The sequence below is a fragment of the Electrona antarctica genome, assembly GCF_951216825.1.
Source record: "Electrona antarctica genome assembly, chromosome: 9".
In the NCBI taxonomy this organism is placed as follows: domain Eukaryota; kingdom Metazoa; phylum Chordata; class Actinopteri; order Myctophiformes; family Myctophidae; genus Electrona; species Electrona antarctica.
The window spans coordinates 19,614,274-19,636,654 of NC_136790.1; the positions used below are offsets into that span (position 1 = coordinate 19,614,274).

At 45.4% G+C, this 22,381-nt stretch overlaps 1 protein-coding gene across 1 annotated transcript in view; it reads right to left on the bottom strand.

Annotated features, from left to right (window-relative positions):
* The window catches only part of adamts9 (ADAM metallopeptidase with thrombospondin type 1 motif, 9), a gene marked incomplete at its 5' end in the record, with an annotated part of 53,240 nt that overhangs the window by 17,160 nt on the left and 13,699 nt on the right, over positions 1-22,381 (bottom strand). Inside the window, 13 exons of the mRNA XM_079511161.1 lie at positions 723-878; positions 1,877-2,090; positions 2,951-3,077; positions 4,515-4,644; positions 5,400-5,566; positions 9,200-9,295; positions 9,878-9,995; positions 12,110-12,246; positions 12,942-13,123; positions 13,976-14,121; positions 17,067-17,171; positions 19,678-19,819; positions 21,404-21,550. Coding sequence (XP_079367287.1) covers positions 723-878; positions 1,877-2,090; positions 2,951-3,077; positions 4,515-4,644; positions 5,400-5,566; positions 9,200-9,295; positions 9,878-9,995; positions 12,110-12,246; positions 12,942-13,123; positions 13,976-14,121; positions 17,067-17,171; positions 19,678-19,819; positions 21,404-21,550 — 1,867 coding nt within the window. The remainder of the gene's footprint in view (positions 1-722; positions 879-1,876; positions 2,091-2,950; positions 3,078-4,514; positions 4,645-5,399; positions 5,567-9,199; positions 9,296-9,877; positions 9,996-12,109; positions 12,247-12,941; positions 13,124-13,975; positions 14,122-17,066; positions 17,172-19,677; positions 19,820-21,403; positions 21,551-22,381) is intronic.

Here is a 22,381-nt window from a genome sequence, read left to right on the forward strand (position 1 = left end):
GTGAGGCAACCCAGAACCTCTGAAGATTACACCCGGAAATAACGTCATCCACACTCTACACTCTCCTATCTAACATCAGGGTCTTGAGCTCTCCATATGTTGTTAGCTAAGCTTTCGCGCCACAGTGCATCTACGTAGGTAGTGCGCTTCTTGCCTTTCCTGGCTTTGCCCTGGGTTGGCTCCTATAGTGTCAGTTTGCTTGGCTCTAGTTACGGGTGCCTGACGCGGTGCCCTGCCAGCCTCATCCTTCTCTCTCTGACTTGGTCTGCGACCCGTGGTAGGTCCCCATAGAGAAGACCATATTTCTGATGTGGTCCGGTCCATGTGACACCTAGTGCCATTCATAGCATTCTTGTGTAGACTCCATCCAGGGCCCTTCCTGTTGTGCTGTGAGGGTTGTGCCCCTCTCGTCTCGGCCCCATTACAACAAAATTGTGGACCCCACTGCTTCACTCAAACTGTGATCATGTGACATTAAAAGATGATTCTGGGCCCAGGCGGTGGCGTCACCGTCTGGGCACCCGACTGGTAATCCAGTCGCAGTGTGCCGCGGGTTCGACTCCCGAGCCCGACACGGCCTTTACTGCATGTCTTCCCCCATCTCTCTCCCGTTTCCTGTCAGCCTACTGTCTGTCCCTTCAAAAACCAATAAAAGGCGTAAGCCGCAAAAAAATATCTTAAAAAAAAAAAAAAAGATGATTCTGATTGTGAACTGAACTGACCTCAGACCATTCCCCGGTCTTCCATTGTGGACAGAGGAACTCGTTGCAGGGTTGGACGGTCAGCTTGTCCCTTTGGCTGCATTTGCTCTCGTCTCCCTCGCCGGCCCCGCACACTGCCCCTCGACGGCGGGTACCCCCGCCGCAACTCTTTGAGCACTGCAACGCAAATATGTATATGTTGAGACACACATTACGTTACATGATATTGTCACTGTCAGGCAAAAACATTGTGTATCCATTTCAACGTTTTTATATTTTAATATAAATGAATGCCCTGCTTTTAGGGCTGTGTCGATGATGTCAGTATCAGCCGGTCACGTGCGGGAGTCTGTCCCCGTTACAATGCGCTAGACCCCTGGGAGATGGATTGCTGAGGTGGAGTGCCACACCTACCATCAGCTCCCAGTACTTACCGCACGACTTTCCTCACTTTTCAAGTCATGCTACTCTTACGCTGAGTTGGCGGTGCCCAGGATCGTACCCAGGATCGTACCCATGACATTGTGGTCTACCGACTGAGCTACCCAGATTATGCGGGAGGCAGCAAAGTGCGCTACTGAGACAAAATATGGCCCCTACAGCGACGATATACAAGCTTTAAGTCCAGCCCAAGACGAAAATAGCAAGACGCCTGTTTACTTCCGGTATCTGTGTGACGTGGGCACACACCTTTTTAGGAGACGGGAAGCAGGTTGGAGTCTATTCATTCTAATGGGAGAATGAACGTTAACACAGCTTCTGAACCATTCTTTAGCCTAAATATTGGACCCAATCATCACAAGCCACACAATATTTCCAAGATGTTCGTAGTTCGTACTAAAATGGCTTTCTTTAGCGAGACAAATCAGGAGACAATCAACTTTGTCTCCTACAGTATATCAGTGCGCACTGTGCTAACGTTCACATTTACAATCAGGTCATTCACAACACTTTCACAAAATAAATGCCTTTCTATATAAAGACAAGTTTGATTGACTGTCACAATGCCAAAACGTTTTGCAGCAGCAGGCTGTAATAATAAAGAATCTGTCGGGAGAGAAGCAAACCACGGCTACTTAGGAGACCATTTGTAAGGTTTGTGTACCATTTCGCCTCTAGTAGCTCCAACCAGGATCGACTATCTTAATATATAAAAAATCTTTGGTCCAGCTCACCTCTGTCCAGGAGGAGTACTCCCATCCCTCGGGCCGGTTGCAGTCTCCATGGCACGCCTCCTTGTCGTCGGGTTTGTGCAGGTTGGCACAGTAGCGGTCGTCCACCTTCTGGGTCTTGCCCTCCGTGCGGCTGATCTTGGCACAGTAGATCTCCAGCGTGCGGTAACCCGCGCCACACTGGGCCGAGCATTCACTCTTTCGGGCCACATGCCACCTGTGGGGGGGGGGGGGGGGGGGGGGGCAAAGGTCAGGTGAGAGGTCAGGATAAGGCTAAAAAGCGGTAGTTCTCAAACAAACTTTTTTTCTTTTGGCTCGAGACCCAAAAGACAAAATATTGAACAGATTCAGGACATTTAAAAAAGGACCCTGAACAATGGGAAACACCTCATTAGGCCATGGATGGACTCCTATAACTGAAACCTCTGAGTTCCAGGCCTGAAAGGGTCCATTTGGTTCCTTAACCCAATCCGTGCTATCCTAGAGATCTCTCGTGGAAAGGTATTAACGAATTTAACATCACCTGGGCCAATGTGGGCCATCCACGAGAAACGCTTCTGGTGGGGTGTCCCTGGAACAACATATTTTCAGATGGGGGTCGGCGGCCGATTACATATAATTCTGGGGGTCCCTGACATGAAATAGTTCGAGAACCACTGCCATAGAAACATGGGTTTTTCAGAAAACGTTTAGGATTTAGAAGACATTTTTACCTTTTTTTTTGCCTCGGTTAGCTTCCACGGCTAGCATCCATAGGCCTCTCATTGTAGAAACAGCGTACATGATAATCCGCGGTACACGTACACGGGGCTATTAGTCTTATTTATGCTCAGAATGGCATAAAATGCCATGTTTATAGCCTATTAAAATAATCCAAGCCGCGATGGAAATAATATGGAACGATCAGAAAGAAAGACCTGGAAGGAGGATAGTGTGGCAGGACACACAGACAGATCCTCAATGCAGAGAGACTGAATGATAGATACTGATAGTAGATCACTGGGAGACATCAAATTGCTCTTTTGGGTCACAGGCTAAAAATGTTTGGGGAACCACTGCAGTAGATGTCCAACCCACCTGAGTTCACATTCCGTGTTGCACGGTTCGTTGATGGAAGGCGGCTTGGCCGCGTCGTGACACCTCTGATCTGACACCACCACCCGGTCCCACTCCCTGCTGCACAGGATCTTACGCTTGCGCTCTCCTGTGAAGGACACAAGAAAAACGGGGTGAGGCAAGGCAACTCCCCAAAATGCATATCGGGACTTCCGCACGCATTCCTGTAGTCTGCAAAAAAGAAAAGTTAAAAACGACGGAGGCACGCCGTCAAAAGCGGACTTGAGCCACGAGAGGCACCGACGATCTGCTTCAGCCAACTCCGTTTGAGTTGATGTAGAGCTTGTAGATCTGGTATTTTTGTCCAAAGTTCCTCTCATTATAGGGATGGTTAATGTTAAAAAATAGATCCTATCACACAAAGATTTGGGATTTGGAAGCCCCCCCTGTAATAACTCTGAGGAACACCCCCACTGGTCCCGGAGCCCCTGTTGAAGACCCCTCCTGCCCTGCAGTTAAGGCGAGAGAGATTTCCAGCTCATGTACAGTAAGTTCCAAGAAACAGATTCTTGTCTCTGTACCGCACGTTCTCCAGTTTTACAGCCCCAGCGCCAGGAGAGCATAGCAGGGCTTCGGCGCTTGGCAAGAGAGCCGCCATAAATCAGGCCAGTGCGGAGGTGTTGAGGCCCTTTAACAGCTTAGTTGTTTAACCCGATCTGCCGCGAACCTATGAGAAAACCTTTGGGTCCCTTTTAAGCGTCCTGGACTCCTGGTGCTGAATGAAAAATCGTCTTTGGTGTCTTTAACACATGAGAGGTTTTCGAGTGTACCTGTAACACACCCACACACGCACGCACGCACGCACGCACGCACGCACGCACACAAACACACGCACGCACACGCACACACAGTGACGAGAAGAACGCCCCCAGTGACACTGAAAAGGGGCACACGCGGATGGCACAGCTGTATACACAGTTGTGTGGACGGTTCCAAAACCGATGGTGGTCTGACCTGACGTAGACCTGTCAAGTCAATCTGCCGATTTTGTTCCCACGTCTCCTCTGTGAAAACTCTCTCCCTTCTCATCTTCTTCGCCCCTCATTGGTCATTCCTCATTCGCCACCTCCATGCTATAGGGTTCTCAACCGTCCCTTGAAATACTATTATTGTCCCTTATTTGGAAACGTATTGAACTGATAAGGAACAAACTTAATTCCTTGTTTTTTGTGGGGGAACCAATCTTAGAAGTTAAAACAGCTTATGCATAAACTATAATACAGTTTGTCATATAACATACAAAACAACTGTACATATCGTCTCCTCGTTATGTCCAAAAGTGTTACTTTTTTCAAATTCAAAAGTAGCAAAAGTAGCAGATGGTCAAACTACTTTTGATGCTTTTGTGTGACGCTGTATTATGATCAAGTAGGGAGTAATTTACCAAAAAAAATACACAAAAAGTTAAAATATGGAAGATGGAGGTTTCTACCCGACAGCAATGATATACAGTGAGATATGATCTTTTTCTCGGCGTCCCTTATTTGAATTTCAGGTAGTGTTTCTGTTTCTGTGCCCCTCTCACCTTGGCAGAGACGGCTGCACTCCTGCCATGGTCCATACACGTCCCAGATGAACTGCTGGGGCTTGTCCTCTATGGGGACGTTGAAGGAATATCTGACATCTGGGTTGTAGAGGTTCCCCACCGACAGCACCTGCAGGGCACAGAGGGTGACGCAAGGGAACATTTGCATTATATATTACTGCATGATATTACTGTTTAAGATCATGAGCTGTCGTTTCTCCAGGGCAAAGATTCTGTTATGTTATGGCATGTGAATTCGAGTAAATTAAATCTGATTAGAACCTTTTGGAACCTTTGCAGTTGTTTGCCAAAAAGCCACAATTGTTTTACACAATGCTCTTCCCATTCAACATTTTTTGGTGATAATGTGATAAGACACCTTGACCTGTTGTAATAGCTTTTCTGTTCCTGAAAAGATACAGTATACTGAGCAATCTTCGTTCCTGTGCACCTACGGTATGGTAATAAAGGGTGAGTCATGACCGAAATAATAAGATCGTGGATACAAGCGGCCGAAATGAGTTTTCTCAGTCGGGTGGCTGGCTTATTATATATAGAACAGCTGCTCCATCACTTGGAAAGAAGCCAGCTTAGGTGGTTCGGGCATCTACTAGTACAGATGCCTCCCGATCGTATACCTATACTAGGGAGGTCCTCGCTGCACGTTCCACTGGGAGGAGACCCCTTGGCAGACCAAGGACCAGATGGGTGGATTACATCTCCACACTGGCCTGGGAACGCCTCGGGATCCCCCAGGGGGAAGTGGCTTATGTTGTTCTGGAAAGGGAAGACTAGAGCTGTTTGCTGGAACTATTACCCCTGCAACCTTGAACATAGACGGATGGTTGGTTTATAAAAATTATGAAAAATGAAGGAAGCATTTACCTGGACAATGATTTCCTCCTCAATGCGTTCGGTGCAGTTAATCCTCTCGACGACGTGGTCAGATCCGCTGTACTCTATGACAGCGTTGCCCACTTTGATTTCCCTTTTGAACATGCTGACCACAAACTCTCCATTGAGCAGGAATTCTCCGCGACCTTTTGCAACAGCTAGCGCGGAAGGGAGGAAGAGAAAGAATATCACTCTTTCTGTAATAAAGGTCCATGGTGAAGCATGCATGTATCGAAGTTCTCAGTCAACTGATTTCAGTCATTTGGATTCCATAGAAGTCAGCAGCACGTCTTCTATTGAAGCATGTTGCATTGAAAATAGAATATCTACAACAGGGGCTGGATTTAACCCATTTTGACCTGAGATCAGATTCTAAAAATGTCTTCTACATCCTGACAGTTTTCTGAAAAAGCTATGTTTCTATGTCAGTGGTTCTTAAATTTTTCAAAAATAGCAGACCTACAAGCTCGTAGCGCGCCACTCGGTGGCGCGCTATGAGCTTGTAGATCTGCTATTTTTCAATAGCTAAAGCATAGCATAATGCTAACACCAAAAGGGGTTCCCATACACACAAAGCATCACACAAAAGCATCAACAGTAGCAGATCCACAAGATCATAATGTGGCACAAAGCAACGCTTTTTGAGCTTGTAGATCTGCTACTTTTGCTCATTCTGATTGAATCCGAGAAGTGACAGTTTTTGTACATATGAGGTTTCCATCCGACAGAGACGATAAGGAGCCACATCGCTTTGGACTTTCTTTTCAAGATCACTCTTTCTACCTGACTGCACTCAAATATAACTCTGGTTTTAAAGGGCTGGGGAGCTGTTCTCACATTATTGGTTTTATAGCACGAATATATCGTCAATCTGGAATTTTGGGGCAGACAATGGTCGATAGGAAGATTTTGGCATATCGCCCAACCTCAGATACCATATTCACAATCTCAACTCTCAATTCCAATACCAATCGATCAACTCCAAAGCAAAGCTAGGCAAAAATGGTATGTGTGTTTTGTTTTGGTGCGAGTAAAACAAGCGACCAGGAAACAAGCCCAAAAGAAGCGACCACTGTCACCACTTGACTTGAGTGAGATCTATTACCTCAACTATTTTCTAAAGGAATCTTGAAAGCCAGCCAAAATAAGCAACTACACTTCAGAAACAAGCCCAAACAAAAACAACCCAGGAAAACAAGGCCAAAGTCGCTTATAATAAGCAGACCTGGCAGCAATGGTAACACAGTTGCAGACCACGCTGGGAAAGACCTAGCCAGCTGAGTGGTTTAACGGAAGTACCGGAATCGCCCAAGGAAATGACGTTGCTTTACAAATCTGTTTACATTCTCCGTGAATGAAACAAGTGTTGTGATTGGTCGAAAAATAGCGTATCTCGGGGAAATACATCTGACACTTCCGGCGCCACAGACTACTTGCATGTGAAAAAACAATGTTCCATCGGCCGACTAGTTTGTACTGAACTAAATGCTAGTCCGTTGCATGTCTGTTGGAGTTGGAAAGAGTCTCTTGTAATGTAGAAGCTCGTTCCACATCAGTGGAAAATGATCGATCTCCCCGGGTCTTCAAGCTTTGTTGGTGAGACCTTAAGAAGTGACTGGTGGTCAGTAGACTTGATCACACTACAACGTCCCACAAAAAGCATCAAAAAGTAGCAGATCTACAAGCTCGAAATCCGGGGAAAAGCGACGTATTTCAAGCTTGTAGATCTGCTATTTTTTAATTTGAATCCTGAGGCATACAATAGGCAAAGCAAAATCAGCCTAATTGGGACAAAAAAATAATAATAATCCTCCATTTCTGGAGCAGTCAGTCCCACACAGGAGCCCTCCTGTAGTGTCCGGCAGCCAGCCTGCCTGCTCATTCATAATGCGATTATGGAGCTAATTTCCTGCCTTTCCTTGTCATTTCACACATCACGCTAATGTGACCACAGGGACCGGTCGTCGTCCCCCCTCCCTCCCCCCAAATAAATAAATAAATAGACCCCCCCCCTACGTTTGGTCAGTCCCCACCCTCTGACACACACTCACGTCACGCAACACACATTTCCAAAACACCCCAGACACGGTGAACACACACGCCGTGAGCTTGTATATCTGTTATTGTTGAATAGACAACACTAAATCTCCCGCTTAAGGTTAACACAAAAGCATGCCAAAATGACACACAAAAAAAAAGTTGCAGTCACGCTGTGAACTCCCGGGTCTCAATTTAGAATCTGAGAGTGTAAATATCGACGCATAAGGGGACCATTTCTTAACACTCTCTCAATGTTAAATTACTGTAGCACTCAGGACTTTGCAGTGTCAGTATATTTTGCAGAGCACGGGCACGGCACACACGCCACAAAAACACACCCACCCAGCTACCCCATTCATTTGCGCACGCACACACACACTCACACACACACACTGACCTCCTTGGAATGATACCCCGAGGGCAATCACGCTCATTACCGTATTAAGATCCTCATGGCTACTCCCACCGTAGCCTCGCATGACATTTAACACTAATAGCTGACACAGCAAAACAAAGCCCTGCGCACACACACACACACGGTAGACACACGTGCGCACACACACCGAGCCAAAAAGTCATGCATTGTAAGCATGACACACCCAACACCCATACAAACAGAAAACCCTTTGACCTGACTGGAATGGTTATACCTAGAGGCCTCTCTCATTAGAGTGTGTTAGCGTGTATGTCAACTCCCTCGCTTTTCATCCTGCTTGGCATCCTCCTGGTAGCTGCCAGCTGTCTGTCTGTCTGTCTGCTAGAGCAGTTTTTCCCAAAGTGGGGTCCGGGGACCCCCAGGGGTCCTTGAGGGAGTTCCAGGGGGTCCCCAGCTAAATGATAGTTTGGAACCAAATGGACCCTTATGGGTCTGTAACTCTTTTGTACACTCCCAGAGTTAAATTAACATTGATTTTACAATATAAATTGGGGGTCCCAGAGATAGAAATGCCATTAAATGGGGGTAGACTAATGCATGTCAAACTGGGGGTCGGGAATCACTGCTAAAAATCTTCTCTTACGGGGGACCCTATCTTTTCAAATGGGGGTCTGCGGGCTAATTAGTGTCAATTTGGGGGTCCTTGACATGAAAAGGTTTGGGAACCACTGTGTTAGAGCAGCAACTCGTCTCTGTCGGGTGGAAACCTCATATGGAACCGTTAGGTGGAAGTTCCGAGCTCGTGGATCTGCTACCTTTGATACTTTTGTCAGTTTTGTGTGACGCAGTGGTACGATCAAGTACAGTGTTCATTTACGGGGGGAATAAATGTAGATAAGAGGTTTCTGCCCCACAACTACGAAATGTGTTCAGATGGCAGAGTCTACCTGGCAGAGACAACATTGTTATTGTTGCTGTCGGGCAGAAATCTCTTATCTTAAAAGTATACAAAATTGATCTGCAAGCGTGAAGGTTCTGCAAGCTGTTTTGAGCTTGCACTGCAGATCTGCCATTTTTTAACTTGAATCCTGAAAAGCAACAGGTTTGGACATAATATGAGGTTTCCACCCGACAGGGTCGTTTGTTTTGGCTGGACCACTTGAACCCCAGGCAAAAAAAATAAAGGTTTCATGAAAATAAAAACAATAAATAAAAAAGTGACTGTTTGCAACAACACTTTGCTTCACTGAAGAATGCTCTCCAATCCGAGGGAATACAGAGAACACTTCTGAACAGCCTGTTGAACGCCATCCAAAAAGGTGAATGGAGTTTATAAGGTGAAAGGTTTGCTTGGCTGGGCCATGGAGTATCTTACCGAGGTAGTTGTCATCCTCCGGTTTCCCTGAGTAGCTGTGCTGACGCACATCTATGTTTGTAGCACCACTGGGTATTCGCACCACTTCATTATAGCCTGCAAAAAGACATACATTAATGGATTGTTGTTAAGTTGCTTTTGTTATTTTGATCAACTGTTGGTTTTCAGTCATTTTACATTTCCTTTTTCCCCATGCAGTTAAAAGGTATTGTAAGTAATTTTTATTTTATTTTTCTCCTTTTTTTTTTAAATGAGTGTTAAATAGCTTTATATTGTCTGATGAAGAGCCGTGAGGCTCGAAACGTCATGTCCCTGTGGTGAGAAAATAAATACTTAAGCTTTTGGAGCTCAGTCCAGTGTGCGGACCTTACTTTCTTTCTGTTAAATAGCTTTATATTCCCATATCAATCATTGCTATGGAGCAGTGGTTCCTGAACCTGTCCACAGATCATTATAGCTTAATGTGCAACATTATTTTCTTACTCAACAGTAAACAAACCAACATGCAGTATAAGTGTATACTATACAGGCTATCTGCACATTTCTAAAGTGACAATTTAATTTAAGGACCTTTATGGCCTTTTTAATATCAAATTGACCAAATAGTCGCATCACACAAGAATCACGATAACGCACACACACACCCTCTGCTGTAATATTGCTTGAACAGAAGCTCACCATAGTGCACGGTGTTGAAGGTGCCCTGCACCGTCTTACAGGAAGAGTTGTCACCTCCACACACGCCACACTTGTCCCTCCTGGCTTTAGAGTTTAGCACATGGTCACAGCCCGCTTGCTGTGGGGTGGGGGTTGGGGGGTAGTGGGTGAAAAAGGAAAGGAAGAAATGACAAGTGGAAGAAGTAGGGAGAACCCCTAATTGCTCCCGATGTGCAGGTTGGTGCCTTGCATGGTTTCCTCTTCCTCCTGCACCATTAAGTATAAGTGCAAGGGTATCTGCACATTTCTAAAGTGACAATTAAATACCTCTAAAATTAAGGAAATAAATGTACTAATAAGAACATTGCTATGTCAAAAGTAACTGTACATGTTAATATTATTTTGCTGCCCTGGTTAGGGTGTCCACACGCCTATTCTTCTAGAAATACAGATTTATACAGGTTTTACAGAATTGATTTGTAATAAGTGCAACGGCAACGATTGTTTATTGACAAACCCCTGCTGCAGCTGGCACTAAGCCAGCCTATGTGTTTATTAATTTCCTATGATGTTCTTGGAAAAGAGGGTGGGAAAAAAAGAAAGAGAAGAAAAAAAACACATCAAACCCAATGACCCTCGGAAATAGTTACACAAGAGATTATTGAGTTATACCCATATCACTGACACACATCTGAAATGAATTCAGACCTCACAAAACCACCCTTGAAATGCCATCCAAGCTGTTCCATGTGTAAATTGGCTGTAGTGCAGAACATTGTTTATAGAGGATGAAGAGATGTGGATCTTTATGAGGAGGTGTTTATGAAGTAACTAGACCAGCTGTATGTATGTATGTACGTACATCGTATGCCGCCATGAATCAGTTTGGGGTTTTATTTAGATAAAACACACATATCGTCTGTCAGGTGGAAACCTCCAGTGGTGGAAAAAGTACAATTTAATTTTTACTTAAGTAAAAGTCCGGTAATCAAAATGTACTTGAGTAAAAGTATTGGCATCAAAGTCTACTTAAAAGTACCAAAAGTAAAAGTACAGTCTCATCATGTAGAATGTATCATTTCACAGGTTAACATTATGTGTTATCAGATCTACAAGCTCACAACACGACCGTCTATTATCAAATGGCCAAAGTATCGACAAGCTTGCAGTTCTGCTACCTTTGATGCGTTTGTGTGACGCAGTAGTGTGATCAAGTAGGGGGTGTTAATTTACGAAGAAAGAAAAAACGCTAGAACATGAAGATCAGTGGCGTGCACAGATAGACACTAGGGGGTGCTAGAGCACCACCTGCCCTTGCCCTCTGGACAGCAATGTGCCCTTTTGGAGAAAAAAAGAAAAAAGAAAAACGTTTTTCTTTTTTTTGTACAGTGTACAAATATATATTATTGATCAATATATTAATATTAATCAATTCTTGATAAAAAGCTTCTAATATACAAGTAAGACGCGCGAACGCGGGAAGCGAACGCAGCTCGTAAATTGCAATAACAACAATTAGAATAAATTACGTACTTTTTTAAGGTTTTTTTTTTAAGTTCTCTTTTTTTCTTTTTCAAGTGTTTTTTTAAGATTTTTTTTTAAGTTAAGTTTTTTGTAGTTCTTTTTTAGTGTGTGTATGTGTGCGTGCGTGTGTGTGTGTTTTTTTTTTCTTTTTAAGTTTTTTTTTAAGTTAAGTTTTTTTTTAAGTTAAGTTTTGTGTGTGTGTGTGTGTGTGTGTGTGTGTGTGTGTGTGTGTGTGTGTGTTTTGTGTGTGATACAGCTGCGCCCTCTGGTGGCGGGCGGGTGGTGTTACAGCGTGACACACACACACACACACACACAGACAGACAGACAGACAGACAGACAGACAGACAGACAGACAGACACACAGACATGTTCTGCTAGGTCTCATAGTTAGTGCTCACTGCGTTCGCAATTATTTATGCCCCAAAATCTATAAATCTCACACAATTAACGCAGCCGGCCGGTTTCACGCACTGCACAAGGTGCCCTTTTTTCACTTGAGCACCTGCCCCTCTAAATGTCTGTGCACGCCACTGATGAAGATAAGAGATTTCTGTCCGACAGCAACGATATGATACATATACAGTTGTGGCAGCATGTTGTTCTGGCCATGGACATACTGTACTGTCGCTCGTGTTACTTGTGTGGCTGGCTAATATTATTATTATTTGATAATAATGCGGTAGGTAGGTATCTCTGGGGTTGATAGTGCGGCTGCGTCATGCTCACCCTACACAGGCCTTGGACACAGATGTCGTTGGTGTCAGGTCCACACGGCGTGCCATCGATGACCCTGTCCCTGAGCTGATAGTAGGCCGTGCTGCCGGCCACCCTGCAGAACAGCTTGCACCTGTCTTTCATCAGGACTGACAAGACACACAGACACACAGACAGACTATTAATTGATAGCTATCAATGCCACCACACCAGCTCAGTGGCCTTGTGGTTAGCGTGTCTGCCCTGAGACTGGGAGGTTGGGGTTCGATCCCGATATGTCATACCAAAAGACAATGCCTCCCTGCTTGGCATCAAGGGTTGGATCGGGGGTAAGTCCCTGCGACATACTAGCGTCATGTCCAATGGGTGTACTTGTACCATCAAGCCGCTTCACACTACAGAAACAGGAGATAGGCTCATGGCTCGGCAAGGCTTATACTAATTATCAATGCCACAGTTCAATGTCAGGATTATTGACTCCCAGCTCAACTTGAAGTCCTAAAGAAATTGTCCAAATGAGACTTGACATTGTGTTCACCGTTCATTCTCAAGGATTAACCACTTAAAATGATGTACGCATTTTTGCAGAATGTTTTAAGACTATGACACGGCCCGAGCCCGACACGAGCTTGTACATCTGCTATTTTTGAATTTTCTTTAGAATTTGTTTTGGAAGACATATACATATAACTTTTTAACACACATCTTCTCCTCTGGGGGGAGGGGGAGGGGCTTTGAGAACCAGAGCGCTATAGTGGTTAATAATACCACACTGCAGGGGTCTGAGACGAGGGACAGGAAGGGGAAGAGGGGGGGGTGGGGGGATGCCGGGGTTGGTCCTCACTTCCGCTGTACTTGGGCACCCAGCGCACGTCCGGAGGTAGACCGTTGATGTTGAACTGCTTGCCGTCGAAGCCGGTGCACTGCTCCTCCCGGAAGTCCTTCTTCTGCTTGGAGCACGGCTCCGAGTTGCAGGAGCGGAACTTCATCCTGCGCCCCACGCAGTACTTCCCTCCGTTCTTGGGCCTGTGGGGGGGGGGGGGGGGGGGGGGTGTTGACTCAATCAATCAATCAATCAATCAATCATACACACTAAGTGTGTTGACAGTACAGTTAGAGCAGTCAGATCTATCTATCTATCTGTCTGTCTGTCTGTCTGTCTGTCTGTCTGTCTGTCTGTCTGTCTGTCTGTCTGTCTGTCTGTCTGTCTGTCTGTCTGTCTGTCTGTCTGTCTGTCTGTCTGTCTGTCTGTCTGTCTGTCTATCTATCTATCTATCTATCTATAAATCTGTAGGCTATATTGAAACTATAGAAGTACAGGATGCCAAGTAAACAGATTAACCTGGCATCTGACTAAATAGCATGCTCTCTAAGCATGATCTAAGCATAATATAAGCCAGTGGTTCTCAAAGGGTTCCTGGCACAAAAGCACTTTTCAGATGGGGCGGTCCGTGGCCAAATACAAATCAATTTGGGGGTGCTTGGCACTAAAAAGGTTGGAGAACCACTGACTTCAAGCATCATGTAAGCATCATCCATCCCACGATCCATCCATTCATTCATCTGGCCATCCCAGTACTTCTGCCTGGCTCTTTATCCCACAGATCTACACGCTTCCCCTTCCTCCCCCCACTGACCGCCCTAGCCAGGATATCAAAGGCATCATGACCCAATGTTTACCCACAAATCACCCCTGTTAGATCTTTTTTTTTCCCGTCGTCAGAAAGCTTTGCTAAACGCTAGCTATGGAAGGAATGCTACCTTGATCTATGGTACATTGACTAAAAGGCCGGCAGGGCAGAGAGACAAACGGAGACAAGATCCAGGAGATATGCGCAACTACAAAGGGAGAAAGGAGAAGGCTCCACGCATGCTTACACGGGTCGGTTGCACTCGCGCGCCGCCATCTTGATGCCGCCGCCGCACGTCCGCGAGCAGGTGCCAAACGGACTCCACACGCCCCACGCCCCCTCCACGGGCAGGGCGTCATGTTCCCTGGCGATGCACATGCCGTGCTTGCAGTGCTGCAGTGGACAGGAGCAGAGAGAGAGAGACAGAGAAATGTTAATCAGCAGTGACGAGGGGAGCAGGTGATTGGCAGAAAAAGAGTTGAAAGTAACAAAGGGAGAGGGAAAGACAAAGTATGTCTAGTATGAAGCTTTCTATGAAATAAAAATAAATCCTCTCCAACCACTGCAATAAAGAAGGAGATGGAGAAAGAAAGAAGAGGAAGGAAGTGGATGAAGACCCAAGCGAGCAACATTAAACCCTTTTGGCGGCTACATCTATCTGTTCACATGTCTCACACTCTGCTACATCTATCTGTTCACATGTCTCACACTCTGCTACATCTATCTGTTCACATGTCTCACACTCTGCTACATCTATCTGTTCACATGTCTCACACTCTGCTACATCTATCTGTTCACATGTCTCACACTCTGCTACATCTATCTGTTCACATGTCTCACACTCTGCTACATCTATCTGTTCACATGTCTCACACTCTGTCTCTACATCTATCTGTTCACATGTCTCACACTCTGCTACATCTATCTGTTCACATGTCTCACACTCTGCTTTGATACATCTATCTGTTCACATGTCTCACACTCTGCTTTGATACATCTATCTGTTCACATGTCTCACACTCTGATACATCTATCTGTTCACATGTCTCACACTCTGCTACATCTATCTGTTCACATGTCTCACACTCTGCTACATCTATCTGTTCACATGTCTCACACTCTGGGCCCTATTATGCGTGTCTTAAGTACCAGGTCTTATGACTTAACTTAAGACCTGGAGGCGTGGTCAATGCTGTTTGGCCACTCAGAATAGCCAAATGGCATTGATCACGCCTCCAGGTCTTAAGTTAAGTAATAAGACCTGGTACTTAAGACATGCATAATAGGGCCCTCTGTCTCTACATCTATCTGTTCACATGTCTCACACTCTGCTACATCTATCTGTTCACATGTCTCACACTCTGCTACATCTATCTGTTCACATGTCTCACACTCTGCTACATCTATCTGTTCACATGTCTCACACTCTGCTACATCTATCTGTTCACATGTCTCACACTCTGGGGGGGGGGGGTCTACATCTATCTGTTCACATGTCTCACACTCTGCTTTGATGCTAATCTGGGAGAAATTATATAGGCCAAGCAAATGGAAAGAGAGAGAGAGAGAGAGAGAGAGAGAGAGAGAGAGAAGAAAAGGGAACAAAATCTGTCTGGCCAGAGGAGAAGAAACGGAGAAGAATGTATGCACATGGTCAATAAATACATTCTTGGGTCTGTTTGTCAGAGTGGGTAATAAGAGGATCCAACTGTTACAACCCAACACTACTCTGAGGGCGCCTGGTGTGGTGGTACAGTACAGTATCCTCATAGAATGAATAGAATGGGTTCAGACACTGGCGTAAACCGTCCTTATTTTGAGGCGTGTGAGTGTGCACGTGCGTGCGTGCGTGCACATGTGTGTCTGAGTACCCCAAGAGCTTGAGGTTCTACAGAGGTTTAAAGTCACCTCAGGCTTGCGATATAAGACCTAATTAAAAAGCTAGACTATAAGCCCAGTCACCAAGCAGCAAATCCCCACCATTCAAAAGCTTGTCTCCCCACCTCCCTCCCCAAGTCCATTACGGCCCTATAATAACCTGGTTTGTATACATACGAGGCCTCCAAAGCAAAACAAATTCCTTCCCCAAGCGTTGACACGGATGTGGACACAATCGTCATGCCACTTCATGTTTAATTAGTGTAGCTTACGTTAGTGTCATTATGATGGATTTTTTGGAGGCCAGACAGGAAGGTTTTTCCTGCACACTTTTTAAAGAAAATGCCGGCTGTGAGTGATCATTTTGTGATTACGAGGAACAAAAAAAAACTGTCTGTCTGTGAGATCACACAAATCGGACAGACAGAAGCATCTAGGATCTTGAAGACCAGACACAGTGAGAAATGAGATACTCTCTCTTCCACTCTGAGCCGTCCCATACTACTGAAGTGGGCGGAGGCTGGGGGTTCCATTTTTTAGAATGAACTACACAAGATTGTTTTCAGAGGTCTGCAGCTTTGTCTTCAGTGACTTGGCGATGCCCTTGTACCATGAGGTACCGAGCCCCAACCAAGAAGGGTTTTGGGGAGGTTGTTGGTAGAGGTTGTTGGTAGTCTCAGAATAGGATATGATGCCCACCCTGCTGTTGTCAAACATGGCCCTACTAATTTGGTCGATGCCTTTAATATGACAGGACGTATACATATTAAAAATAAAATGCCACTAGACGCCGACCGGTTTTGACAAACAATGTCTTCCTCAGGGTGCGGCTATACCCACTCCCTGAGGAAGACATTGTTTGTCGTAACCGGTCGGCGACCGGTTTCAGACACAGGACCAGGATTTTGTATCTATTGTATGTAAATACAGGGACCTTGTTTGAGATGACACCAGCTTTTTGTTGTGACACTGAAAAAAAGTAGCTGGTAGGTGTGCACGGCCAACAAGAGTATAACTCTATGTAGCTAAATACAACAGAGACCAGACGAAAGCTCAAGTGAACGTGAGTGTGGTGATGTTCCTTTTACAGGTAGCACTCACCTCTGATGACCCGCGCCCGCTGCATTTTTAAGATTTTATGTTTACCAAACTCCCTAGCAGAGCGGTTTTAACACTTTTTTAATGCCGGTAATCCCATAACATAACAAGTTACTTTTAAAAGTAACGTTACTCAACACTGATTAACACATTTTCCCGGGGAACCCCTTTCAAGGACCACAAGGGGGTCCTCGGACCCCACTTTGAGAGCCAATGTTCCAAAAATCTTCAACAGACACCAGTCTGTGTTCCATTCCATTTGCTGTCTCTGCCGTCTCCTGTGTGTCTGCCGTGTTCCTACACAACGCTACAGCCTGTCATTTGTCTCCTGCGTGGAGTCGGAGGTTTCAAGGTATACTTGCCTTTCCAGGGGAGCAGTCGGTGCCGTCCGCCCAGGGCATGTGCTGGGTCCTGCAGCCCCTCTGGGCCCCCTCCGGACTGGTGCACCACAGTCTGCGACACTGGGTCTGGAGAGCGTGCACGCACGCACGCACACACACACACACACACACACACACACACACACACACACACACACACACACACACACACACACACACACACACACACACACACACACACACACACACACACACACACACACACACACACACACACACACACACACACACACACACACACACACACACACACACACACACACACACACACACACACACACACACACACACAGGGTTTGTATTACTATACTTGTATATGACACCGACATTTTAGGACAACAATTTTATCAATGCATTCTTAGAACTGTAAGCCCAAACAATAGCAGATCTAGATTCGCTAATTCTCGGTGCATGACACTGGCACCGCACACAGCAATGTATAAATCATGTGCCACGACTCACTCTTAATTCCAACCCCTAATAAACCTAACCTCGAAATGTCTAATCCTAATACAAGAATCTTTTCCTAATTGTAAATGCATCTCTAAATATCTTTTTCAACCATAAAAGAACCGTTTGTCTTGTGAGGACCCCCCCCCCCTCTCCCTCCAAAGAGACCGCACAAAAACAAAACAAAGACAGAGTTCTGTCACTAGTACTAGCAACCATATCCACCGTTTCCACTGGGATGCAGGTTGAGTAGAGCAGGGGTTCTCAACCCGTGGGTCGCGACCCCTCGGGGGGTCGCCAAATTATTTTAGGGGGTCCCCAAATTATTTTCAAAAAAAAAAAAAAAAAAAAAAAGATTCTTTTTTAAATTTTATTTTCACGATTTTTCAAAAATAGCAGACCTACAAGCTCGTATGAGCTTGTAGATCTGCTATTTTTCAATAGCTAAATTATAACAATGCTTAAAACACCAAAAGGGGTTCCCGCCCAAAATGGTTTAAGGTTATTGTAGCAGTCAATTTATATTGGGGGTCGGGAGGGGGCGGGGCGGGGGTCCCGAGACATTGCCAAAGCATTTCCGGGGGTCCCCGGCCAAAAACGTTGAGAACCCCTGGAGTAGAGAAAAGGCCAGGGATACTAATTCCACAGCAGACGTGCTCTCAACTATATAATGATTTTTGACAGATGTTCCAACTACAGTCATCATCAAACATTGTTGCCCTGAAGGTGACTCCATAGGTATGTATTATGTTACTGGCCTTTACGTCATCATGTCTCTCGGCTAGTGGGTCACAAGGTCGCGTTTCGCTGTTTTTTGGGGCCGCTAGCCCCTCCAACGTCTGTTCTTCAGACATGACGTAATTTGGCAGCCAAGTCTATGGACGTTTAATGTTTGTCTTATTCATGCGCCCCAAACATCTGTCAAGTCTATGGGTAAAAAAACAGGCTAACTACACCTCCTGAATGCTATAGAGTCTGGAACTACACCTCCTGAATGCTATAGAGTCTGGAACTACACCTCCTGAATGCTATAGAGTCTGGAACTACACCTCCTGAATGCTATAGTCTGGAACTACACCTCCTGAATGCTATAGAGTCTGGAACTACACCTCCTGGATGCTATAGAGTCTGGAACTACACCTCCTGAATGCTATAGAGTCTGGAACTACACCTCCTGAATGCTATAGAGTCTGGAACTACACCTCCTGAATGCTATAGAGTCTGGAACTACACCTCCTGAATGCTATAGAGTCTGGAACTACACCTCCTGGATGCTATAGAGTCTGGAACTACACCTCCTGAATGCTATATAGTCTGTAACTACACCTCCTGAATGCTATAGAGTCTGGAACTACACCTCCTGAATGCTATAGAGTCTGGAACTACACCTCCTGAATGCTATAGAGTCTGGAACTACACCTCCTGGATGCTATAGAGTCTGGAACTACACCTCCTGAATGCTATAGAGTCTGGAACTACACCTCCTGAATGCTATAGTCTGGAACTACACCTCCTGAATGCTATAGAGTCTGGAACTACACCTCCTGAATGCTATAGAGTCTGGAACTACACCTCCTGAATGCTATAGAGTCTGGAACTATACCTCCTGAATACTATAGTCTGGAACTACACCTCTCGAAATCCGAGGCAGGGAGCTGTCATCTGTTCTTCAGTTTACAAAAAATATATTTTAAAATATCTTTACCTTTTATTTTTATTTATTTTTTTCATTTCCATTTCTGCTCAGCAGCAAGCCATTTATGCTTTGGTGATTTTGATTTATATTATGATACATTTGCGTGACTGTAAAGACGCTTTATCGCCTGATGATTTTCAAAGCATCCGTTGCTCCAGATTGGAAGCATTTGATAATTGTGGGAGGCAACAGCGACACTAGTGTGTGGGTGACTCCATGCTTGTGCACACCCACTTGAGAAACAGCAGTAGCAATACAAGAAGAGCATTAACACACACACACACACACACACACACACACACACACACACACACACACACACACACACACACACACACACACACACACACACACACAGAGAGAGAGAGAGAGAGAGAGAGAGAGAGAGAGAGAGCGTGCATGGGACAGCTTAAGATATTCACTCACCATATAAGGGCACACCTGTGTCCCTGTCCCGAATATCAATTCACACTGTTTATTGACATTGTATATCCGTCCGGGCAGCTGCTGTGGGAGACTGTACGGCCTAGAAAGGGGCTCGTCGAGTAAGCACTCGCCATATCCTGTGCTATTAAGAAATAAAAATAAAATGACTTCAAAGAAAAAAGAGGGGAGAAAACAAGAAACACAAAACAGACAGAAAACACACTCAGTACAGCTGGAGAGGTTTATTCTCTGCACATACACAGAACAGAACCCCTACTGCAGCAGTGGTTCTCAAACTTTTTCATGACCCCCCTCGCCCCAAATCAATGTATTTGGCCACGGACCCCCCTCCCCCAAAATCAATGTATTTGGCCACGGACCCCCCCAATCTGAAATTGTTTTGTGCCAGGGGCATGAAGAGAAGGTTTGTGTTCAAATAAATTCAAAGAAAAAAACTGGTTGGAATAACGTGTTTCTTCCACGCACTACGTCCGGCCAGGGAAACTCCCCCGTCAGGTGAAAAGAAGCAGTTTGGACTCCTCATGCATAGAAGGAAGCATGAGGTCAGTCCGCTGCCCTCCCCAGGTTGGCAGAGGAAGTGTAGGGCCCAGTATTACATTTGATAATTGACACTGAGTGAAAAAATGGGTCGCAAAATCGTGGGATAAAATGTTTGAGTAAAAAAAATAAAAAATGCATTAAAGTTTTTCCGAACATTTTTGATATCTTTCTAATATTTTCAAAAAAATAGATGCGATGCGCTGCGAGCTTGTAGATCTGCTGCTTTGAATAGCCAACGTATAAATGGATAAGTGGATAAAATGATTGTGATGCTGTATTAACACATTTTGCTGGGGACTCCCTGGCATGACTCAAGCAATTAAATCAATCAATCATCAAAACAACTTTAGCACTTTTAACACCAATAAATCTCTCAGACACTGATGCAATAGCTACAGTGTTATCTAAGATCAGTGGTTCTCAACATAGGGGTCCGGGGACCCTTAGGTGTTGTTGTTTCAGGGGGTCCCCCACTGAGGTGGCCTTGTAATTAGAATGTCTGCCCTGAGACTGGAAGGTCGGGGTTCGATCCTCGGCCAGGTCATCCAAAGGACTCTGCTTGGCACTCAGCATCAAGGGTCGGATTGGGGTAAGTACTTGGGTGTACTTGTACATCATGCCCAGGGGGCGTACTTGTACATCAAGCTGCCTCACGTTACAGAAACAGGAGATAGGCTCCTGCCCTGTGGGCCTCATGGCTCGGCAAGACGACCGAATGGGCCCTTCGAGTCTGTAAAGTTGGGAGACTGTTGTTCATTTGGTTTCGTTTGTTAAATGTTAAAGTTAAATGTACAGTGAGGTATGTTACAGTGAAGATTGGAGTCAACCAAAGCCAACATTTCTATAATGTATTACGCAAAAATAGCTTGTAGATCTGCCACTTTTGTGTGACGCTGTAGTATGATAGAGTAGGCAGTAGGGCCTGATTGATTTACGAAAAGAACACACAAAAGGTCAGAATGTGGAGATAAGAGGTTACTGCCCAATATCAAACCAGGGGGTCCTTGTAAACAGCATGTGGTACAGTAAGACAAAAAGGCAGTGGGGGGTGCTCGTCAGGGTGGAGGGTCCCCAGTACAAGGGGGGGTCGCGGCCTGAAAACGCTGAGAACCACTGGTCTAGACTGTAATAATCCTCTATGCTTGTTGAAAGGAGTTTGACCTACTCGAGGAACTCTGTGATGTACTTGCGGCTGCATTTGGACCACATCCAGGGGTTGGTGTTGTAGTTGAGCGTGGGCGCCATCACGTGCTGCTGGATCTTAACCCCGTCCTCTTTGCACTTGTTGCTGTCATCGTGGGGCATGTTGAACCTGTGGGGCGGAACGAAAGAACCTGTCAGATGTGTGTCATCATCATCATCATCACCGGTGGTGACGCAAAACTACTGTACTGTAGGTTCTCAAACTTTTTCATGTCAAGCAGGATCCCCAAATTACACATTTTGCTGCATATATGGAGATCTAAGGGTCTCCATGTGGTCACGTGGTGTCACGAGGCGTGACCACATATATAGAGGCATGATGTTACGAGACGTGACCATATATGGAGGCATGATATGGCCATATATTGACATTCCCATATATGGGGAAGGGCCCCTGGCGATGTTGTGTATGTCGCGACTACATATATGCCCATATATGTAGATCCCTGATGATGTCACGTGATGTCACGAGGCATGATCATATATGGGGGCATGACAGACCAACGGGAAATGCAAATGCACATGCACACAGACCAATAGTAAATGCGACCTGCGGTCGCAATAATGTCATGATGACACAGTGCAGCCAGCAGCCTTCTGCCCAGAAAGGACACTCCCTGGAGCCCTCTGGCACGCATCACAAGCTTTTCGCTTCGAGTAGGGAGTAGGACACATCACTTTGAGTAGGGAGTAGGACACATCACTTTGAGTAGGGAGTAGGACACATCACTTTTGCTTTGAATAGTAACCGATTACATGCCATCACCATTGAGGGCGCTCTGGAGCCAGTGCCAACAGAATGTACGAAAAAGCCTGCGATGAAGACCCTGTGATTTGACCCTGTGAACCGGAAGTAGTAACCGGCCATTTTCGAGCCACTGTCGGGACCCTAATCTAGCAATAGAAACGCTAATATGCTATATAGGCCCATTGTGCAAAA